This window comes from Quercus robur, chromosome 9 (assembly GCF_932294415.1).
Source record: "Quercus robur chromosome 9, dhQueRobu3.1, whole genome shotgun sequence".
Classification (NCBI taxonomy): domain Eukaryota; kingdom Viridiplantae; phylum Streptophyta; class Magnoliopsida; order Fagales; family Fagaceae; genus Quercus; species Quercus robur.
Window position 1 is genome coordinate 26,449,708 of NC_065542.1, and position 18,188 is coordinate 26,467,895.

Genomic DNA, 18,188 nt, shown 5'->3' on the forward strand with positions numbered 1-18,188 from the left:
GAAGCTAGAGGAAGAAAGATTTATGAGATGAGAGAAAGAGAGAGTTGTGAGCCTGAGAGAGTTGATCTGATGAAATGAGAAAAAGAGAGTGAGGTGAAAGTTAGAGGTACAGAGAGGAGAGAGAAACAAATACTAAAATATTAAATGGGAAGAGCTACAGTAACTGTGCATATATGCACGGTTACTGTAGCAATAATGCATATTTGCACACTTTTACGCTGACTGATGTGGGCATTTTTTTGGTTAAAATGTGCAAAATGATGCACTTTATGTATCATACAAATTTTGCAACCGCTGATGCGGTTGCTCTTACCATGCCCAAACCTCAATACACCCAAATTATTCTCTTACATAAATACAAAGTTCTCTCTCTTAATTCAAAGGTTGGAGCTGAAAACAAAACTAAGGGCTGAACCATTAACAAAGAGAGGTTTTCTCATCTCTACACAACCCCTCCACTAAGACCCAGGCTTCAAAGAGATCTTTCACTCTTACATCTTTTGCCACACCGCTTCTGAATAACAAGCTCCATATACATAGAGCAGAAAAAATTCTGCAAGTAGTATTGTTGTGCATGTGTCGGCAAGCATGCAACAAAGCCATGCAACAAGAAAGTCAACAACTTCGGCAAAGAGCATGAAACAAATCCAACACATTTAATGTAGGCGTGATCTCAATCTTCAAACATGCTTCACCACGCAACAAAGTCACATACTTTAGGAGACAAAACTGATCTTGGCATACACCTAAAGCCACACCGATATTTGCATATATTGAGTTATTGACAATGCATGCAAAAAAAAAAACATCAATTTCGTGCTTGACAGGGATCCAGCAACAGGACCCCTGGCATCGGCCACAGGACCGCCGGCACTGACAACCCAATCACCAATTCCAAATGAGGGAAGGAGCCATTGTGCGTTATTTAGAAATATGGTACAAGCCAATATCTCAAAACTGTTGTTCTGGAAAAATGTCCTTGCTTTAATCAGTTAATTTGAATGGAGAAATATTAATTGCTTCTTCTCTTTTCATTTCTTTTTTCTCTAAAAGTTGCCATGATAATCCTTTATAATTTCTTCAAATTAAACCACCCATGATATCTAGACATTTACAACATTATCACAACAACATTAAGAGAAAGCACTTCAATATATAAAGCTACGTTTACAAAACAGAGAAATCCTTAATATTTAAAGCCAAAACAAAAACAAAACAGAAAACTTCTACTTAGAAATCCTTACCAATTTAAAACCAAAACCAAACCAAAACAAAACAGAAAACTTTTACTTAAAAATCCTTACTAATTTAAAACCAAAACAAAAACAAAACAGAGAACTTCTACTTAACATTGCTAAACTGGAAAACATTTACCATATTCATCCTCTATATGGTAAGCTTCGGTTGCCCCGGAATCCTTATCAACTCAAACTTGAATACAAGCTTACCAAATTCTCCTCGTTCTTGTGTAACTTTATCCACATCATACAAGCCATCATAGATGTATCTCATGCCTTTCGAAGCCTTAGAACCTTCAAAGCCTCTAATTACCCTTACAGGAGTTCCAGTTTCCATGCTATTCATCAAAGCAAGGTTTCCACGTTCAAGCTTCTGATCTTTTGGTTCAATTCTTCCAGCCCTTGGATTCCCACCTTGACCTGAATAAATCAATACCTCAGATGATATCTTGTGATTGGCATAACGACCGGAAGCAAGAACACTTGTGGCTAATTTTTCTCCATCCTTCATCATGAAATCAATACCATTCTGAAATTGACGATGAAGACCAATAACATTCAGTTCAGTTGAACACTCAAACTTGTCACCAACTTCAATTCCAGGAACAGATCCTATTCGTTTTTCTTCGTTAACCCATTTTCGTTCCCATCGAAGATCCATTGCTGCTGCTCTATAAGCAGTGTTGGTTGCCCCACTTTTAAATTTTGACTTTGATTTCAGTTCTCTCTTGCGCTTGCTCAAGAACTCTCTAAATAGATTCAAAGCCGCCTCCACTTTCTTTCGAGGACTATCAATAGGTTTGAAATACTTAGAGCAAACTCTACTCTTTTGATTCAAAAAATCCTCATTTTGTTTATATGTACAGCTCATGCTAGTTCTTTTGGAAGTTCCACTGCATTTCTCAACTGAAACCAATGGCTTACATTCTTCCATGTACTTCCTCTTCTTACCAAAAACACTGGTATTAGTAGCAGCAGAAACTGATTGGCCAAAGCTTGGCACTTTGTGCATATCCTTAGCACTGCTATTAGGAGCATTAAGCTTAATGAATTCAGATGCACTTTTAGCACGCATTACAGTGGCATTACGATATTCAACTTCATTTGGAAAAATATGAGGCACTAACGCACCACAAGCTCTGCTAGAGTTGGAGGAAGATCCAAAACCTCGTTCTTTTGTAGGCGTTGGTGAATTAAACAAACCCATCATGCGTTATAACTTGATTTTTCAAAGGATTTATGGGAACACCTATTTAGAAGCAGAACCATATATCAGACAAAGTTACAAAATCCATATCCATATAAAAAAAAATTAAATATTTTAAAGAGAAACACAAACATGTTTGTGCATTATAAAAAGAGACAACTTGCTACTCCACAAACCAAAATATGTGTGAATAGACATCAAACATGTTGTAAATGCAGAAGCTATGATACCAATTTAAATGATTGCGAAAAATATTAAAGATCTCAATAATAATAGGATAGAAGAATTTAAAAATAAACACAACCACATATAAGATAGAGCACTAAGAATTTAAATGGTTTGGCAATAGACTACATTCGTAAGTAGTGGGACATGTATTTACAAAGTGTTTTACACACCCAAAAAGTACTCACAAATAATACAATCTTTTTAGAACTCTTTTAAGCTAATCCAAAGTTCTTCTCCATGCGAGAGACCTTTGGGCCATCCCATTACAAGTAGACATCAATACCTACATTCATAGACAAGGAGTACCATTACTTGTTGACCAAGGAATAGACTTTTCATACATATTATATAAGAAAATTCAAACCAGGTCAAATTAGGGAAATTAGGGATTTGAGACAATTTCTAACAAATTCCACAAAGCAAGAGTAACTAAACTATACATGAAACATATTACAATCAGAAAAAGGAAAGACATGAAACAGGTAAAGCATGTTTTTAATATACGATTACCCAGAAAAATAAAAAATTAATGTCTTAAAAGCGAAAGACATCAAACATATTACAATCTCAAAAAGAAAATCTCTATATAGTCCAGATGATAATAAGAAACAACTAATATAGATGCACAGAAAGAAATCTACGTACTAGGATAATAAGCACTTACATCAAAACATAGTACAAGGAAAGACATGGAACAGGTAAAGCATGTTTTTAATCGAAGATTAGATTACCCAGAAACATTACATAGTACATTCACAAAAACAAAATCTCTATATAGTCCAAATGATAATAAAAAACAACTAACATTAAAATTATAAAATTATAAAAATTTTAAATAAAAAAAATGTACGTAATGGGATAATAAGAAGTTACAATAAAGTTGCTTAATGGCCAAATGGGTACTTACTTGCTACTTCAGAAACCTAAAATGAGTGAAGAAACAACACACAAAGAATTGAAATGCAATGAATCTCAGAAAAAAACACATTTATTTTGAGTGAAAAATTGGTGTCATGCATGCAAAGATGGTCACTGAACAGGCTTCGGCTTCTTCTGAGTAACTGGGCTTTGTGAGCAGAGCAGAAGAGCATCTTTGCGTGTGACGCCAAAATCTCATTTATAACAAATGCTTTCTATTCGACTCTCTACTCTTCGGTGTACTCACGCAATTGGCCATTTGACCCAATGCACTTTCTTTTTCAGATAACGTGTGTTTTAGCTTATTGGTTGGGTTCACGGCAACCATAAAAGTCCAGCCCACGGCCCCACATCATATAATGGCCTTGGTATGAACTTGTTGGAGAAGTTTAGAATTTTATACTTCTATAAAAAGAAGGTTAAATGATATTTTTGGTGACTTCTATTTCTTTATTACTAGAGCACTAGCATAGGTTGTTAAAAAAAATATTATTTTAATCCTATGATGGTCTGTGAAGAGAAAAAGTAAGTATGAGAAAGAAAAAAAAAAGTAATACTTTTTATTATTTTATTAAATTGTTTATGTCATTTTATTAGGTTGTAGACTTGTAGGTAAAAATAAAAACTAAAATATAAGGTGAGTTATAAAATGAGTTGGTAAAATATATAAAATAGTGTTTAAGGATGTAAAATAAGTTTTTTTTGACATCATGCTAATGCTTTAGAAGTTAATGTAATTACAGCCATTTCTCATTTTGAACTCACGCTTTTCATCAAACTGGAAATATATATATATATATATATATATACACATGCATATTCATTTTTCACTCATTTCACGACTTGTTAATTTGTGCATTTTTAAGTAGTTTAACGTAGTAGGTAGAGAATGTTTATCATTCATTTATGCACAAATCATGAAATAAAAAGAAAAATGAGAGAAAAAAGAGTGCGTGTGTAATATTTAAGTAGAGGTGTCAATTCAGGTTAGTGTATCGTGTTCATGTTGTGTCGAGGTAAGGTTATTAGACTAAATAGCTTAACTCGAACCCAACTCATCTAATAATCATATCATGATCCTTCAATCCTAACATGGTCTGTTAATGAGGCAAGTTGACCTGACTTGACCCACTTGACACGCTTAATAAACAGGTTGTATTGAGTTGACATCAATGTGATACAACTTATTTCAACCCACTTAACAGCCCTACAATCAAGGAAGTCAATACTGTATCAGTACCAACTTACTGAGAAAATATATTGTACCGGTCATTAAACTAGTACTAGTATGATCCTCTAAAATGTACTAGATAAAAATCCCAATTGTGCCGGCCTATACCGCTTGTATTGGAGATATTTTTGTGTGTTTTGGCTAGTACAATTTTTTTTAAAAAAATTAAATTGAAAAAAAAATATTAAAAAAACATTTTATTTTAGATAATATATTGGGTTAATGTTAAGTTTATAAAATATTTAGATTTTAAGTTTTATATTGATAAAAATAAAAAATCATACTTACATAAATAAATACAAACATATATATATATATATATGTGTGTGTGTGTGTGTACGTATAGAAAATTAAAAATTTATAAATAATGGTAATCTTGAAACAGTACACCGATCCCAACTAGTATAAAAATATTTCATTCCTCTAACCAAATTAAAACTGTCTTAGGTACGAAATTGACTCCCTTAGTGAGAGCAAAGAAAAGTAAGAGATTTTTTAGCTTTACAAAATTAAATACAATGCTTCTATTATTATATATAGTATAGATATTAATTCAAATTTCAAAGGTTCTCTTTTGAAATCTTCGATATCCATGTGAACTATGTTTGATTAATTTTGCTCTTAGTAAAAAATCCTTTACGCGTGTTAATACTATTTTTTAATCATATAACACAAATATAGGTTATTAAAATTATGCGGTTTCATATTATATATATTAAAGAAATTAGAAAATATAAATTGTTAAGATTAATATAATTAAAAAAAATATTCCTTTAGTGAATTCAAAAAATATTGAATTATTTCAAACCAATTGAAGGGCACCCGCACGATTAATTTTTATATTTGATTGCATGTGTGGTTATATATATATATATATATATATATATATATTTTTTTTTTTTTTTACCTTTAGATGGTTTTTGTTTCTATTGTAGCCAAAACAACTAAATATGATAAAGAATATCATATTCTAAATCAATTTTTTTAAGTATTCCAAATAAATTTTTTCTTATATAACTTTTATAATTAAAACCATAAAACTTCCTTTATACAAGTGATTATTGCACCATCTAAAGATGATTAGTACATTTAAACCACCTCTACCCCCCCCCCCCCCCCCCTCTCTATTGTCTACTTATCTCAAAAAAATAAATAATAAAAATCCATAGAAATAAATGCATTCACCTTGTTAACACATGGAAATTTATAAACATAATTTGACATAAATGCAAGTTTCGGTGAGAGGGAAGGCTAATTGAATAATAATTAGTCTTCGGTACCAAAATGTTCAATAATGCCGAAAAAGAACAACTTTTACAAAGTTAAGAAATACATGATTTCATTTTCACGAGTGAGGCACCTTTTTATAATTAACACAAACTTATTAGTCTCCATTTGTTTCGGTGTCAATGTGAAATGATTTCCCTGACTACCCAAATAATTTAATTAATGGCAACTCCCTTGTTACTAAGGGTTTGAAAGGAGGGGAGGAGTTCAGGTAATAAGTAGAACATTCAAAAAAGAAATGCAAAATGATTTTGGGAAAAAATTATTTGTTTTCCGTCGTTTTGGTTGAAAATAGAACTTTTTAATTTTGATTTACACAAAATTCTCAATGAAAATGGTGGTGGTGGCAGAGCGGTTAGCTATAATACAATTACCACCATCACTTGCCACCAATAGACTGTCCTGAACCAGAATAATTTGCTGAATATAAAAGATAGTGAGTCTTCTGTCTTTATTATTTCCCAAAAAAAAAAAAATGATAACCAATTTTCTAAACTTGAGAGGGAAAATAGACATTTTGATTAATTTTATATTTAATTCTCAATAATGCATTTAATGTATATATATAGGTTTTTTTTTTTTTTTTTTTTTGAGAAACTATATAAATAGTTGTTTTTTTCTAGAAACAAAAACACACGCACAAATAGTTAAGAATGAGATAATCTCAACAACAAATTCTAAAACATAGGAATCAATCCTAATTCATATCCTAAAACATAGAAGTTAATTTGAACACAAACAAATAATAATACTAATCTACTGCTACCTTATAGAGATAAAAATCTATCACTACACCTGAATTTAAATACTTCTAATTTGTTTTTTTCTTCTCAAATAAAAATTTACTTCTAATTCAAATAAAAACTTATCTAGCATATCATCTCCGGTCATAACATAGATACAACCAAGCGCTAGCCAATACTTACTAAAACTGTTGTCCTGGCAGAATGTCTTTGGTTTAATTAATTACTTTGAATGGAGAAATCTTAATTGCTTTTTATTTTTTCCCTCAAAGTTTCTAAGATAACCCTCTATAATTTCTTCAAACCACCCATGATATCTAGACATTTACAACAGTATTTATCAAACACTTAAAGAAATGACTTCAACTAAATAAAGCTAAGTTTACAAAACAGAGAAATCCCTACTGATTTGAAAGCAAAACAAAAAACAAAACAGAAAACATCTACTTAGCATTGCAAAACTAGAAAACATTTCCACATTTATCTCCTATATAGTAAGCTTTGGTTGCCCCGGAATCCTTATCAACTCGAACTTGAATACAAGCTTGCCAAATTCTCCTCTTCCTTGTGTAAATTCATCCACAAAATACAAGCCATCATAGATGTATATCATGTTTTTCGAAGCCTTAGAACTTTCAAAGCCTCGAATTACCCTTACAGGAGTTCCGGCTTCCATACTATTCTTCAAAGCAAGGTTTCCACGCTCAAGCTTCTGATCTTTTGGTTCACTTTTTCCAGCCCTTGGATTCCCACCTTGACCTATATAAACCAATACCTCAGGTGATCTCATGTAATTGGCATAACGACCGGAAGCAACAATACTTGTGGCCAATTTTTGTTTACCCTTCATCACATAATCAATACCGCGCTGAAATTGACGATGAAGACCAATAACATTCAGTTCAGTTGCACACTCAAACTTGTCACCAACTTCAATTCCAGGAACAGGTCCTATCCGTTTGTCTACGTTAACCCATTTTCGTTCCCATTGAAGATCCTTTGCCACTTCCATATAAGCAGCCCTGGTTGCCCCACTTTTGAAGTCTGACTCTGCTTTCATTTCTCTCATGCGCTTGCTCAACAACTCTCTAAATAGATTCAGAGCCGCCTCCACTTTCTTTCGAGGACTAACAATAGGTTTGAAATACTTGGACCAAACTCTAAGCTTTTGATTCACAACATCCTCATTTTGTTTGTACGTATAGCTCACGCTAGTTCTTTTGGAAGTTCCATCACATTTCTCATCTGAAACCAATGGCTTGCATTCTTCCATGGGCTTCCTCTTCTTACCTAAAACACTGACATTAGAAGAAGCAGAAATTGATCGACCAAAGCTTGGCACTTTGTGCATATCCTTAGCACTGCCATTAGGAGCATTAGGCTTATTGAATTTAGAAGCAGTTTTATCACGCATTACAGTGGCATTACTATCTTTAGCTTCACTTGGAACACACTGACGCACAAATGCACCACAAGCTCTGCTAGAGTTGGAGGAAGATCCAAAACCTCGTTGTTTTGTAGGCATAGGTGGATTAAACAAACCCATCATGCGTTATAATTTGATTTTTCAAAGGATTTATAGGAACACCTGTATAGAAGCAGAAACATATATCAGACAAAGATTACATCATCCATATCCATATAAAAAATAATAATAATTTAAAGAGAACCACAAACATGTTTGTGCATTATAAACTAAGAGAACTTGCTACTCCACAAAGCAAACATGAGTGAATAGACATCAAACATGTTGTAAATGCAAAAGCTATGATAGCAATTTGATTGATTGTGAAAAATATTATGGCTATAGAAAGATCTCAAATAATAATAATAATAATAATAAGATAGAATTTAAAAATAAACACATCCGCACAGAAGATAGAACACTAAGAATTGACATGGTTCAGCAATAGACTACATCTGTGAGTAGCAAGGCATGAATTCACAAAGTGTTTGCACACCCAAAAAGTACTCACAAGTTTCAAAATCACTTTAGAACTCAAATTAATCAGAAGTTCCTCCACATGTGAGAGACCTTTGGGCCATTACTAGTAGACATCAATACCTACATCAGACAAGGAGTACCATTACCTGTTTACCAAGGAATAGACATTTCATACATACTAAGAAAATCCAAACCAGATCAAATTAGGGAAATTAGGGATTTGGGACAATTTTTAACAAACTCCACAAAGCAAGAGTAACTAATCTATACATCAAACATACTACAATCGAAAAATGAAAGACATCAAACAGGTAAAGCATGTTTTTAATAGAAGATTACCCAGAAAAAAGTAGTATCTTAAAAGCCAAAAACATCAAACATATTACCATCACAAAAAGAAAATCTCTATGTAGTCCTGATGATAATAATAGAAACACACAAAGAAATCTACGTAATAGGATAATAAGCACTTAACATCAACACATATTACAAGGAAAGACATGAAACAGGTAAATCATGCTTTTAACCGAAGATTACCCAGAAAAATCAATAAATTTTTTCCTTCAACAAAAGAAAATATAATATTTTTAAAAGCAAAAGACATGAAACATAGTATAATCACAAAAACAAAATCTCTATATAGCCCAGACGATAATAAGAAACAACTCAAACAAATAACATAGAAACACAAAAAGAAATCACTTGTAATAGGACAAAATGGGTACACTTACTTTACTTGGTACTTCAGAAACCTAAAATGAGTTGAATAGGTAGAGGATAGTGAAGAAACAACAAGAAGAGACTTGAAATGCTATGAATCTCAGAAAAAACGCACATTGTTTTGGTGAAAATTTGGAGTCATGCATGCAAAGATGGTCACTGAAAGTGGAAAGACTTCAGAGCAGAGAGCCTTGTTTCTGTTTGCGTGTCAAGGAAATGAAAGTGAATGCTTTCTTTACCACTCTTGCTCTGTAGTCTGAACTCAACCAGTTCCCGTTTAACCCAATACATTTGTCTTTTTCAGATTAAAGCATATATCAGTGTATTGATTGGGTTCAAGGCACCTTAAAAGTCCAGCCCACATCATATATAATACCTCTTTTGGTATGAGCTTGGACAATTCTACTTCCATTAAAAGTAGGTTACGTGATATTTAGGTTAATTCTACTTCTCTTTAATTCAACCATTCTCACTTTTGCTTTTCTTCAAAAATAATAATAATAATTACATGTACTTATTTTTTTATTCATTTCACAACCGGTTAATTTGTGTATTTGTGAGTAGTCAAATGTAGTAGAATGTGTCTATCACTTACTTACAGTGGTATAAATTAACAAATTATAAATTTGTATATATGTTTAAGTGACTTTTTTTGGGGGAATGTGTTTGCTAGCGGGAGAAAAAGGAAGAAGTAAAAAGAGCAAAGTTACAATATAAGGTGAAACATTGAAACAAAAAAAAGCAATACGCGTGAAACATACAAGGTGAAAGACAAATTTGGGATTGTATTCAAAGTGAGCGAAAATCTCCAATACGCGTTTTATGGCTGTGTTTGCATTTTTGTTCTTTTCTTTTTTATCAGCGCCTACTTCATCGTTCATGGAAAATAAACAGTATATTAAGGCATATAAACATTATTTTGTGAGTATAAACAGTAATTAGAAATTATTTTTTTGTTTATTTTTTATTTTCAGCAAAATAAAGGCTCTTTAGGATATACACCACTGTAAGTTTCTTTAAAAAAATTTCTCCTCTCTTTCCGTGTGTAAAATTTTCAGCAAAATATTTTTTTTGAGAAAGAGAATTTCAACCTATGGCGTCCGCTCCTGATGATAGCTCTTTATCATCAGACCAAGATACAAAAAATATTTTACAAAATATTTTGCTACCAGTTCAGCAAAATAAACAGCATGTAAATGCACCATAAAAATAAATTTGAAAATAAGTTGTAATAAATTTTATAATAGTGAATTTATTTGAAGTTTGTTTCATGGTTTTCTTTTAAAAATGTTTCCACATAAATTTACACCAAATACAACAATATCTTAATAATTTAATGTAAGGTGTTTAAAAAAGTAATAATAAAATATATATATATATATATATGTTATTATCTAAAATAAAAAGGGATTTAATTTTTCACGCCAAGTGTCATTTCACAGGAACAATACTTTTTCAGTCTCTCAATAACAAATTGTCGGTGGTTTTTTTTTTGCCAATAGACTTCATGAATTAATTTTAAAAACAAAAAATATCAGGCAAAGATTACAAGAATCATATCCATTTAGAAGAATTAATATTTATAAAAAAAAAAAACAAAAAAAAAAACACAAACACAAACAATAACATGTTTATGCATATAAAAAGAAACAACTTGTTACTTCACAGACCAAAACATGAGTGGATAGACATCAAACATATCAATCACAAAGAAAAAAAAAGATATCAAACAGGTACCCCAAAAAAAAAAAAAAAAAACATGTTTAATAGAATATTAATTACCCAGGAAAAAAAATTAACATCTTAAGCAAAAGATATCAAACATATAACAATCACAAAAAGAAATCTCTATACGTACTACATAGAGTATATAGACCAGATGATTATAAAAAGAAGCAACTAAATATAGAGATACATAAAGAAATCTACATAATAACCAGTAAGATAATTATTTCTCAAAAAAAAAAAAACTAGTAAGATAATTAGCTAAGGACATTAATGGTTTGTACTATTGTAGACTTGTTGCTGCCAGTATAGCTTCTGTTGATGTGTAGTTACGTTTTTGTGTTTAATAATATTTCCCTTTTACCAAAAAAAAAAAAAAAAAAGCACTCACAAGAAATTGCTCTGGCCAAATGGGAACTCTAATTCTAAACAGTATTGATAGTACCATGAGAAGTTGTAATTAATAAAAATTATAATTAACTTTTTACTATTATCACATAAAATCATCAATTTTTTTTTTTTTTACAACACTATGTCAGTTTATCACATAGGTATGTCAGTAAAAAAAAGAAGGTATTGTCTGTTTTGGTTTGGGGGTCACGCAAAGATGGACGCTGAAAAGGCTGTGAATTGTGATCAGAGTCTGCAGAAAGCATTGTTGATACTTTTCTTTTTTAGGAGAAAATATATAATGACATTAACACAGGAAAAGGATTACAGGGGCCAAAGCCTACAACAATTAACCAAGACCTGACTGAATAAGGTGAGATTTTAAAAAGGCGGATAAACATCTTTCCAAACATAAGTAACATTATTACACTTGTCAAACTGGGCGAGCTCATAAGTAGCCCTGTTATAATACCTTTTCACGTGTCAATAGCATTGTTGATAGTGTCAAAGGTCATTCAAATATTAATTGAAACCTACTACTCTACTCTCTACTCTCTACTAAAGCTCATATAGTCTACTGATGACCTTCAACGATTATTGATTTTGCTATGATTTTGCTATGACTTGTGTCAGACTTATCTTGATCTTTTAATTAAAAAATCATTTATATTTTATATATATATATACACTACATATTTTTCCCTTTTGGCTTTTGCCAAGTGTGTTTTAGCCTCGTTATTGTGTTTATATTTTTCATGAACTTATCGTTACATACATAAAATATAAATGAAATGGAAAAAAAGCCATCATTTTCTCTCATATATTTAATCCCAATTCCCAAGTTAATTTTTTATCCGACGTTAATTATAATTTTTTAATAACTCCCCTTATTTTTTTTTTTTTTTTCTATAACTATCCAAAGTTAATAATTGGATGTATAGTATATACATATTTATTTTTATATACCATATTACCATCCTATATAATTTAATTTCAACTGTTCATTGATGATTATAAAATACAAACTATTAAATAAGACTAGTCTCATTTGAGGTGAAAAAAAACAAAAAATAAAATAAAATAAAACCAAATTCAACATAGTGAGAATAGGGAGTAAGAGAAACCGAAAATTAAAAAAGAAAAAGGTAAACCTTGATAAAGCGCAAAAAAAAAAAAAAAAAATTTTTGAAAACTTGAGTGATTGAAAGAATATAGGAGAGTTGGAGCATTTTTAAATACTAGTCTCGTCACACACGCTTCATACTTGTAATGAGGTTTATTTTTAGATTTTTTTTCTTTTAATAGGAACTTAGGGTTTTTTTTTTTTTTTTTTTGGGGAACATGGGTAGTTTTATTTTTTTAGAACATGGGGTAGTTTTGGTTTTGTAGATGGGATAATGGAAAGTTTTATAATACATAGGGTAATTTTATAAACATGGGTAGGTTTTTTGTTTTTAATTTTTGTCAATTTACAGTTTTAACCTCATTTTTATGTTTTAGAAATAGGGATAAGTTAATTAAATTAGGGATATTTTTGAAACTCAAAAGGTCAATAACTAATTTTTTAAATCCTCTTAATATATAGAGATAATATCCTATATAAAAAAAATAAGGGACTATTTGCATGATAAATTTTGTTATAATCGAATGTTATTTAATATTCGATCCATAAACTTATTTTTTATACATAATCTTATACAATTGAAAAAAAAAACTTAATATTTAAACATTCGTGGATAACATAAGTATTAATCTTTGATTTTTTGAAAATTTTACAAACATAAAATATATGAAAAAAAAAATTGTAATTCAATGATAAATTTGTCAAAATTCATATACAATAAAAAGAATAAGGAAAACTTTGTCCTTATTAAATTATAAGAAAAGAATAAAAAATAAGAATTAATATTTATTCAATTCAATTATGTTCATTTCAAAGAATTAATATTTATTCAATTCAATTCTGTTCATTTCAAGGCATTCAACACTTTAAGTTATGTTCTGTTGGATTTTTTTGTGGTATGTTTTTGTTTTTAAAACATTTTTTTATTATATATTTTTCTTATTTTTCACTTGATAAAGACTTTTTTATCCTAAGCTAGAAAGTGTGTTTGATTTAAACAAAAAATAGTTTGGAAAAAATTACATTTTAAAAGGTGTAACAAACTAAACCCTAAACTTTCAAAAAGTAACAAATTGAACAGTATAGTTTCAAAGGTAATTAAGTACAAATCAAACACTTAGGATCCATTTGGATACCGCTTATTTTGTTGAAAATTGAAATAAATAAAAAAGTTACTGTTCACGTATTTAACACTGTTCATAAGCCTAAAATTACTGTTTATGGATAATAAACAGTGCCAGATGCGCATCCAGAAAAAAAAAAAAAATGCAATACCCAAACGCCACCTTAGTATAAACTATTAGGTTTAAAACACAATGTTATTTCCCTTATATGAGTTGAAGTTTAATTTTTAAAATTTTAAATTATAGGTTTTATCTTTTATTTTTTAAACTTTAGGGATTAATTTAGTATTTTGAAAATTACAAATTTTAATTTGTTACCCGCCTCAACTATCATAAATGATAAAACTATTCTCTCTCTCTCTCTCTTCCGATAAAACATGTTTACTTTTCTTGACAATCATTTTATTTTTGTTCTCTCTTCTAAAAGGCCCTTCTTGACTATCGAAAAAAAAGAAAGGCCTCTCTTATCGTGCAATGCAGTTTGATTTTGTCTTATATGCAAACTTAATTATCAAAAAATTATAAGCAAAGAAAAAAAAGATAGTTAACTTCAAAAAAATAAAAAATAAAACTGGTTTTTGAAAAACAAAGAAAAAGTTAAAGAAAATAAAATATGATATCAATGAATGAAAGAATAGAAATGGAAAAAATAGTAAACATACTTTTTGAAGTGCTTTTTGAATTTATTCCTCTCTCCCTTTCTCTCCTCGTCGCTCCCTATTGAAGAGAGAACAGTTTAGTAATCTGCCTCTGTGCCTTCTCTCTTTCCTCTATTGAAACTGCAGTTACTTCTTTGTACCCTTTTTTGTTTTTTTCTAATAATTTGGTGTGGTGTGCTTCTTTAAAGCGTGATAGTTTTAGTTGTATCTATCTCTCAATTTAAATAACTTTCCCGGTAAAATAGGTACACGATATGTCGCATTTTATCAAAAAACACAAAATGGTACGCGACCTTTCTCCTTCGTGAAACGTGACGTTGCAAGTTGTATTATTTCGTGAATGAGTGTGGGCCCTCGTATAAAAAAAAATTTATTAAATAATAGTAAATGTTATGTTCACAATATTTTCACAACAAATTCTATGTAGTGGGTTGTTAATGGTGGGGTAGAAAAGTAATTTCAGTGATAAGTTCAAATTTGAACCAATAACAACTAACCATCTTAATTTGTTGTGAAAATTTTATGAGTGTAGCACTTCTTTTAAATAATACCCTGGTATCAAAAATCAATAAATTAGATACTGGCCTCTAAGCACATGCTCAGAGGCTCTTCTATTTTTTTGGAAAAAAATTTAATAATTTGTATCCATTATAATTTTGGATTATTACATTTTCCAATAAAAAAAAAACTTAGGGGTGTGATGAAAAATTATTTTACCTACAAACTCATAATACTCATCACACCCCCATATTTTTTTTGTGATTGAAAAATATAGTAATTCCAAATTATAATTGATGCAAATTATTAATTTTCCAAAAAAATAGAAGAGCCTCAAAGAGCCTAGTGTTTATTTTATTGAGTATAGTTATAATCTTAGGTAACAACTAATTTTATACTTAAACTTTGTGCTTTTTTTAATAGCATTTCAAACACAAACTCTCACTAACGTATTTTCAAAAGTTTTCCCTTTTTATTTTTATATGGGAATTCAAACACAAACAAAACTTGAAGGTAATTCAGTAAAAATATATCTTTAACTCCCACATAAAACTAAACTATTCTTTTTTTCTTCAAATCCTAAATTTTAACCTCTTTTATCTCTTCCTTTATTTTTAAAAAATTGCTTTTTTTTTTAATTGCTATATCTTTAAAATTTCAATTCTCACTTTTTTTTTTCTAAATCTCTTCTTCCCTATTTGAAAAGTATATTTTCTATTTGAATTGGTTACTTCTTGGTCCTTCCTTTCATTTCTTTTTTATTTTATTTTGTTTTTTGTTTTTTGTTTTTAAACTCAAATACTCTTAATTGTTCGGTTATTCTTTTCTTCTTTTTTTTAATCTTTTTTTGGGCCAAGTACCCTTTTTTTTTTTTTTTTTTTTTTCTGTGAACCATTTAGGGAAGTATGCTGGCTTACTTTAATGGTCCGTTTAGATTGAGGGTGAGGGAGGAAGAGTAGAGTAGAGTAGATTTAGTACAAAATAAACTTATTTTTAGCCAACTTTACTTTACTCCCCCTCCTTTCCCCCTCCATCCAAACAGGCCATAAAAAAAAGAAAGAAAAAAATGTCAAAAAAAAATCTTCTCTCAAAATCACGATTTTTTAAATTCTCAAACAAAAATAATTGAATTTAAACAAAGTGATAACACATCAATTCGTTATTAATAAACTTCTCAAATTGAAATCTTTTAAAAAGAGTTTGTGTTTGAATGAAAAGTTTGAAAATATCCACACACACAAAAAAAAAAAAAAAAAAAAAAAAAAAAAAAAAAAAAGAAGAAGAAGAAGAAGAAGTAGAAGAAGAAGAAAGAAATTTGATACACGTAGATAAGTATATTTTCTATTTGAATTCGGTTACCTCTTGGTCCTTCCTTTTTTTCTTTTTTCTTTTCTTTCCCCATTTTTTTTTTTTTTTTTTAGAGGGAAGTATGTTGGGTTACTTTAAAGAAAAGAAAGAAAAGAAATCTCCTCTCAAAATCACAATTTTTTTTAAAATCTTAAATAGAAAATAATTGAATTTAAAACAAAGTGATAAATATCAATTCGTTATTGATAAACTTCTCAGATTCAAATCTTTAAAAAGAGTTTGTGTTTGAGTGAAAAGTTTGAAAATATCCACACACACACAAGGAAAATATAAGCCAAAAAAAAAAAAAAAAAAAACTGATACCACGTAGATGCAAATGACAAAGGTATACAACAAACACTCAAATAGAGTTTTATGCTAGAGTGATTCCTTTTAGGCTTTATTATACATATAGACAACTTCCAAAAAAAGAGTTTGTGTGAGTTAAAACTTAAAACTGAAAAGTTTGAAAATATCCACACACAAAAAAGAAGAAGGAAAAGATAAGGAAAAAAAAGAAAAGAAGAAGAAAAACAGATACATGTTGGTGCAAAGGAATAAAAAAGAAGAAGGAAAATATAAGGAAAAAAAAAAGGATTTTGAGGCACATGATATTGAAGTCAATCACGGGTAATAAGCAATAGTCAAATACCATTGAATCCTTATAAAAATCTCATTCACCCACAGGTAAGTACACCTCAAATTCTAAATCATTGCTAGCCATGGAAGGTAAGAACTCAAAAAATAGTCAATGATGAAGAAAATAAAATAAAATAAAATAAAGAATAACTTGCAATTTAGATTAGAGATGCAAAAGATAGAGCTTGAAAAGCCATTTGAATTGTGTAAATTATGCTAAATTGTTTAGAACCCAAATCTGGAAATAGAAGAAGAAGAAAGAAAAGGATGAGATTGAATTTGTGTAATTTGAAGAAGAATGAGAGTAGATGTTATTGGGTTGTAAACTGACAAAGCGTACATGTGTTTGTAGGTTATTAAAGTAAAAAAGCTTTATTTTACATATTTATCGCTGTTAGTTAAAAACTTGTAAGTTAGTGGTATAAGAATATTTTAGAACTATGAAAATGAGAAATCCAAACAAGGTAAACCCCTTAAATAGCAGTATAGATATAGGAATTTAAACACAAACAAAACTTGAGGATAATTCAGTAAAAATATATCTTTAACTCCCACATAAAACTAAGCTATTCTTTTTTTCATCAAATTCTAAATTTTAACCTCTTTTATCTCTCCCTTTATTTTTAATAAATTGCTGTTTTTTTTTTTTTTAATTTCTGTTTCTTTAAAATTTCAATTCTCACTTTTTTTATTTATTTATTTTTTCTAAATCTCTTCTTCCCTATTTGAAAAGTATATTTTCTATTTGAATTCGGTTACTTCTTGGTCCTTCCTTTCTTTTCTTTTTTATTTTATTTTGTTTTTTGTTTTTTTAAACTCAAATACACTTAATTAGTAAACTTCTCAGATTCAAATCCTTTAAAAAGAGTTTGTGTTTGAGTGAAAAGTTTGAAAATATCCACACACAAAAGGAAAAGATAAGCAAAAAAAATAAGAAAAAAAAGAAAGAAATCTATTACACGTAGATAAGTATATTTTCTATTTGAATTCGGTTACTTCTTGGTCCTTCCTTTCTTTTCTTTATTATTATTTTTTTTTTGTTTTTTTAAACTCAAATACTCTTAATTGTTCGGTTACTCTTTTTTTTTGGGGAAGTATGTTGGGTTACTTTAAAGAAAAGAAAGAAAAAAAAATTCTCCTCTCAAAATCAATATTTTTTTTTTTTT

The 18,188-nt window shown here is 29.6% G+C and overlaps 1 protein-coding gene across 7 annotated transcripts; it reads right to left on the reverse strand.

Annotated features, from left to right (window-relative positions):
* Positions 1-1,204: 1,204 nt before the first annotated feature.
* On the reverse strand, positions 1,205-9,959 carry LOC126700146 (YDG domain-containing protein At5g47150-like). 7 transcript variants are annotated; one of them, XM_050398153.1, is made up of 3 exons: positions 9,529-9,959; positions 2,859-2,956; positions 1,205-2,487 (listed from the first exon to the last, which is right to left on the reverse strand). In XM_050398153.1, exon 3 carries the CDS (start codon positions 2,446-2,448, stop codon positions 1,387-1,389), a length of 1,062 nt encoding a protein of 353 aa, XP_050254110.1. In that variant the 5' UTR covers positions 2,449-2,487; positions 2,859-2,956; positions 9,529-9,959; the 3' UTR covers positions 1,205-1,386. The 7 variants fall into 7 exon arrangements, with proteins under 7 accessions (XP_050254110.1, XP_050254109.1, XP_050254113.1 ...); XM_050398154.1 differs by lacking the exons at positions 1,205-2,487; positions 2,859-2,956 and adding exons at positions 7,189-8,440; positions 8,829-8,917 and having other exon boundaries at positions 9,633-9,891; XM_050398151.1 differs by lacking the exons at positions 1,205-2,487; positions 2,859-2,956 and adding exons at positions 7,189-8,440; positions 8,829-8,917 and having other exon boundaries at positions 9,529-9,891.
* Positions 9,960-18,188: the final 8,229 nt, after the last annotated feature.

Coding starts and splice junctions, on each gene's coding strand:
- LOC126700146 (XM_050398152.1), bottom strand. CDS start 2,448: ATGATGGGTTTGTTTAATTCACCAACGCCTACAAAAGAACGAGGTTTT.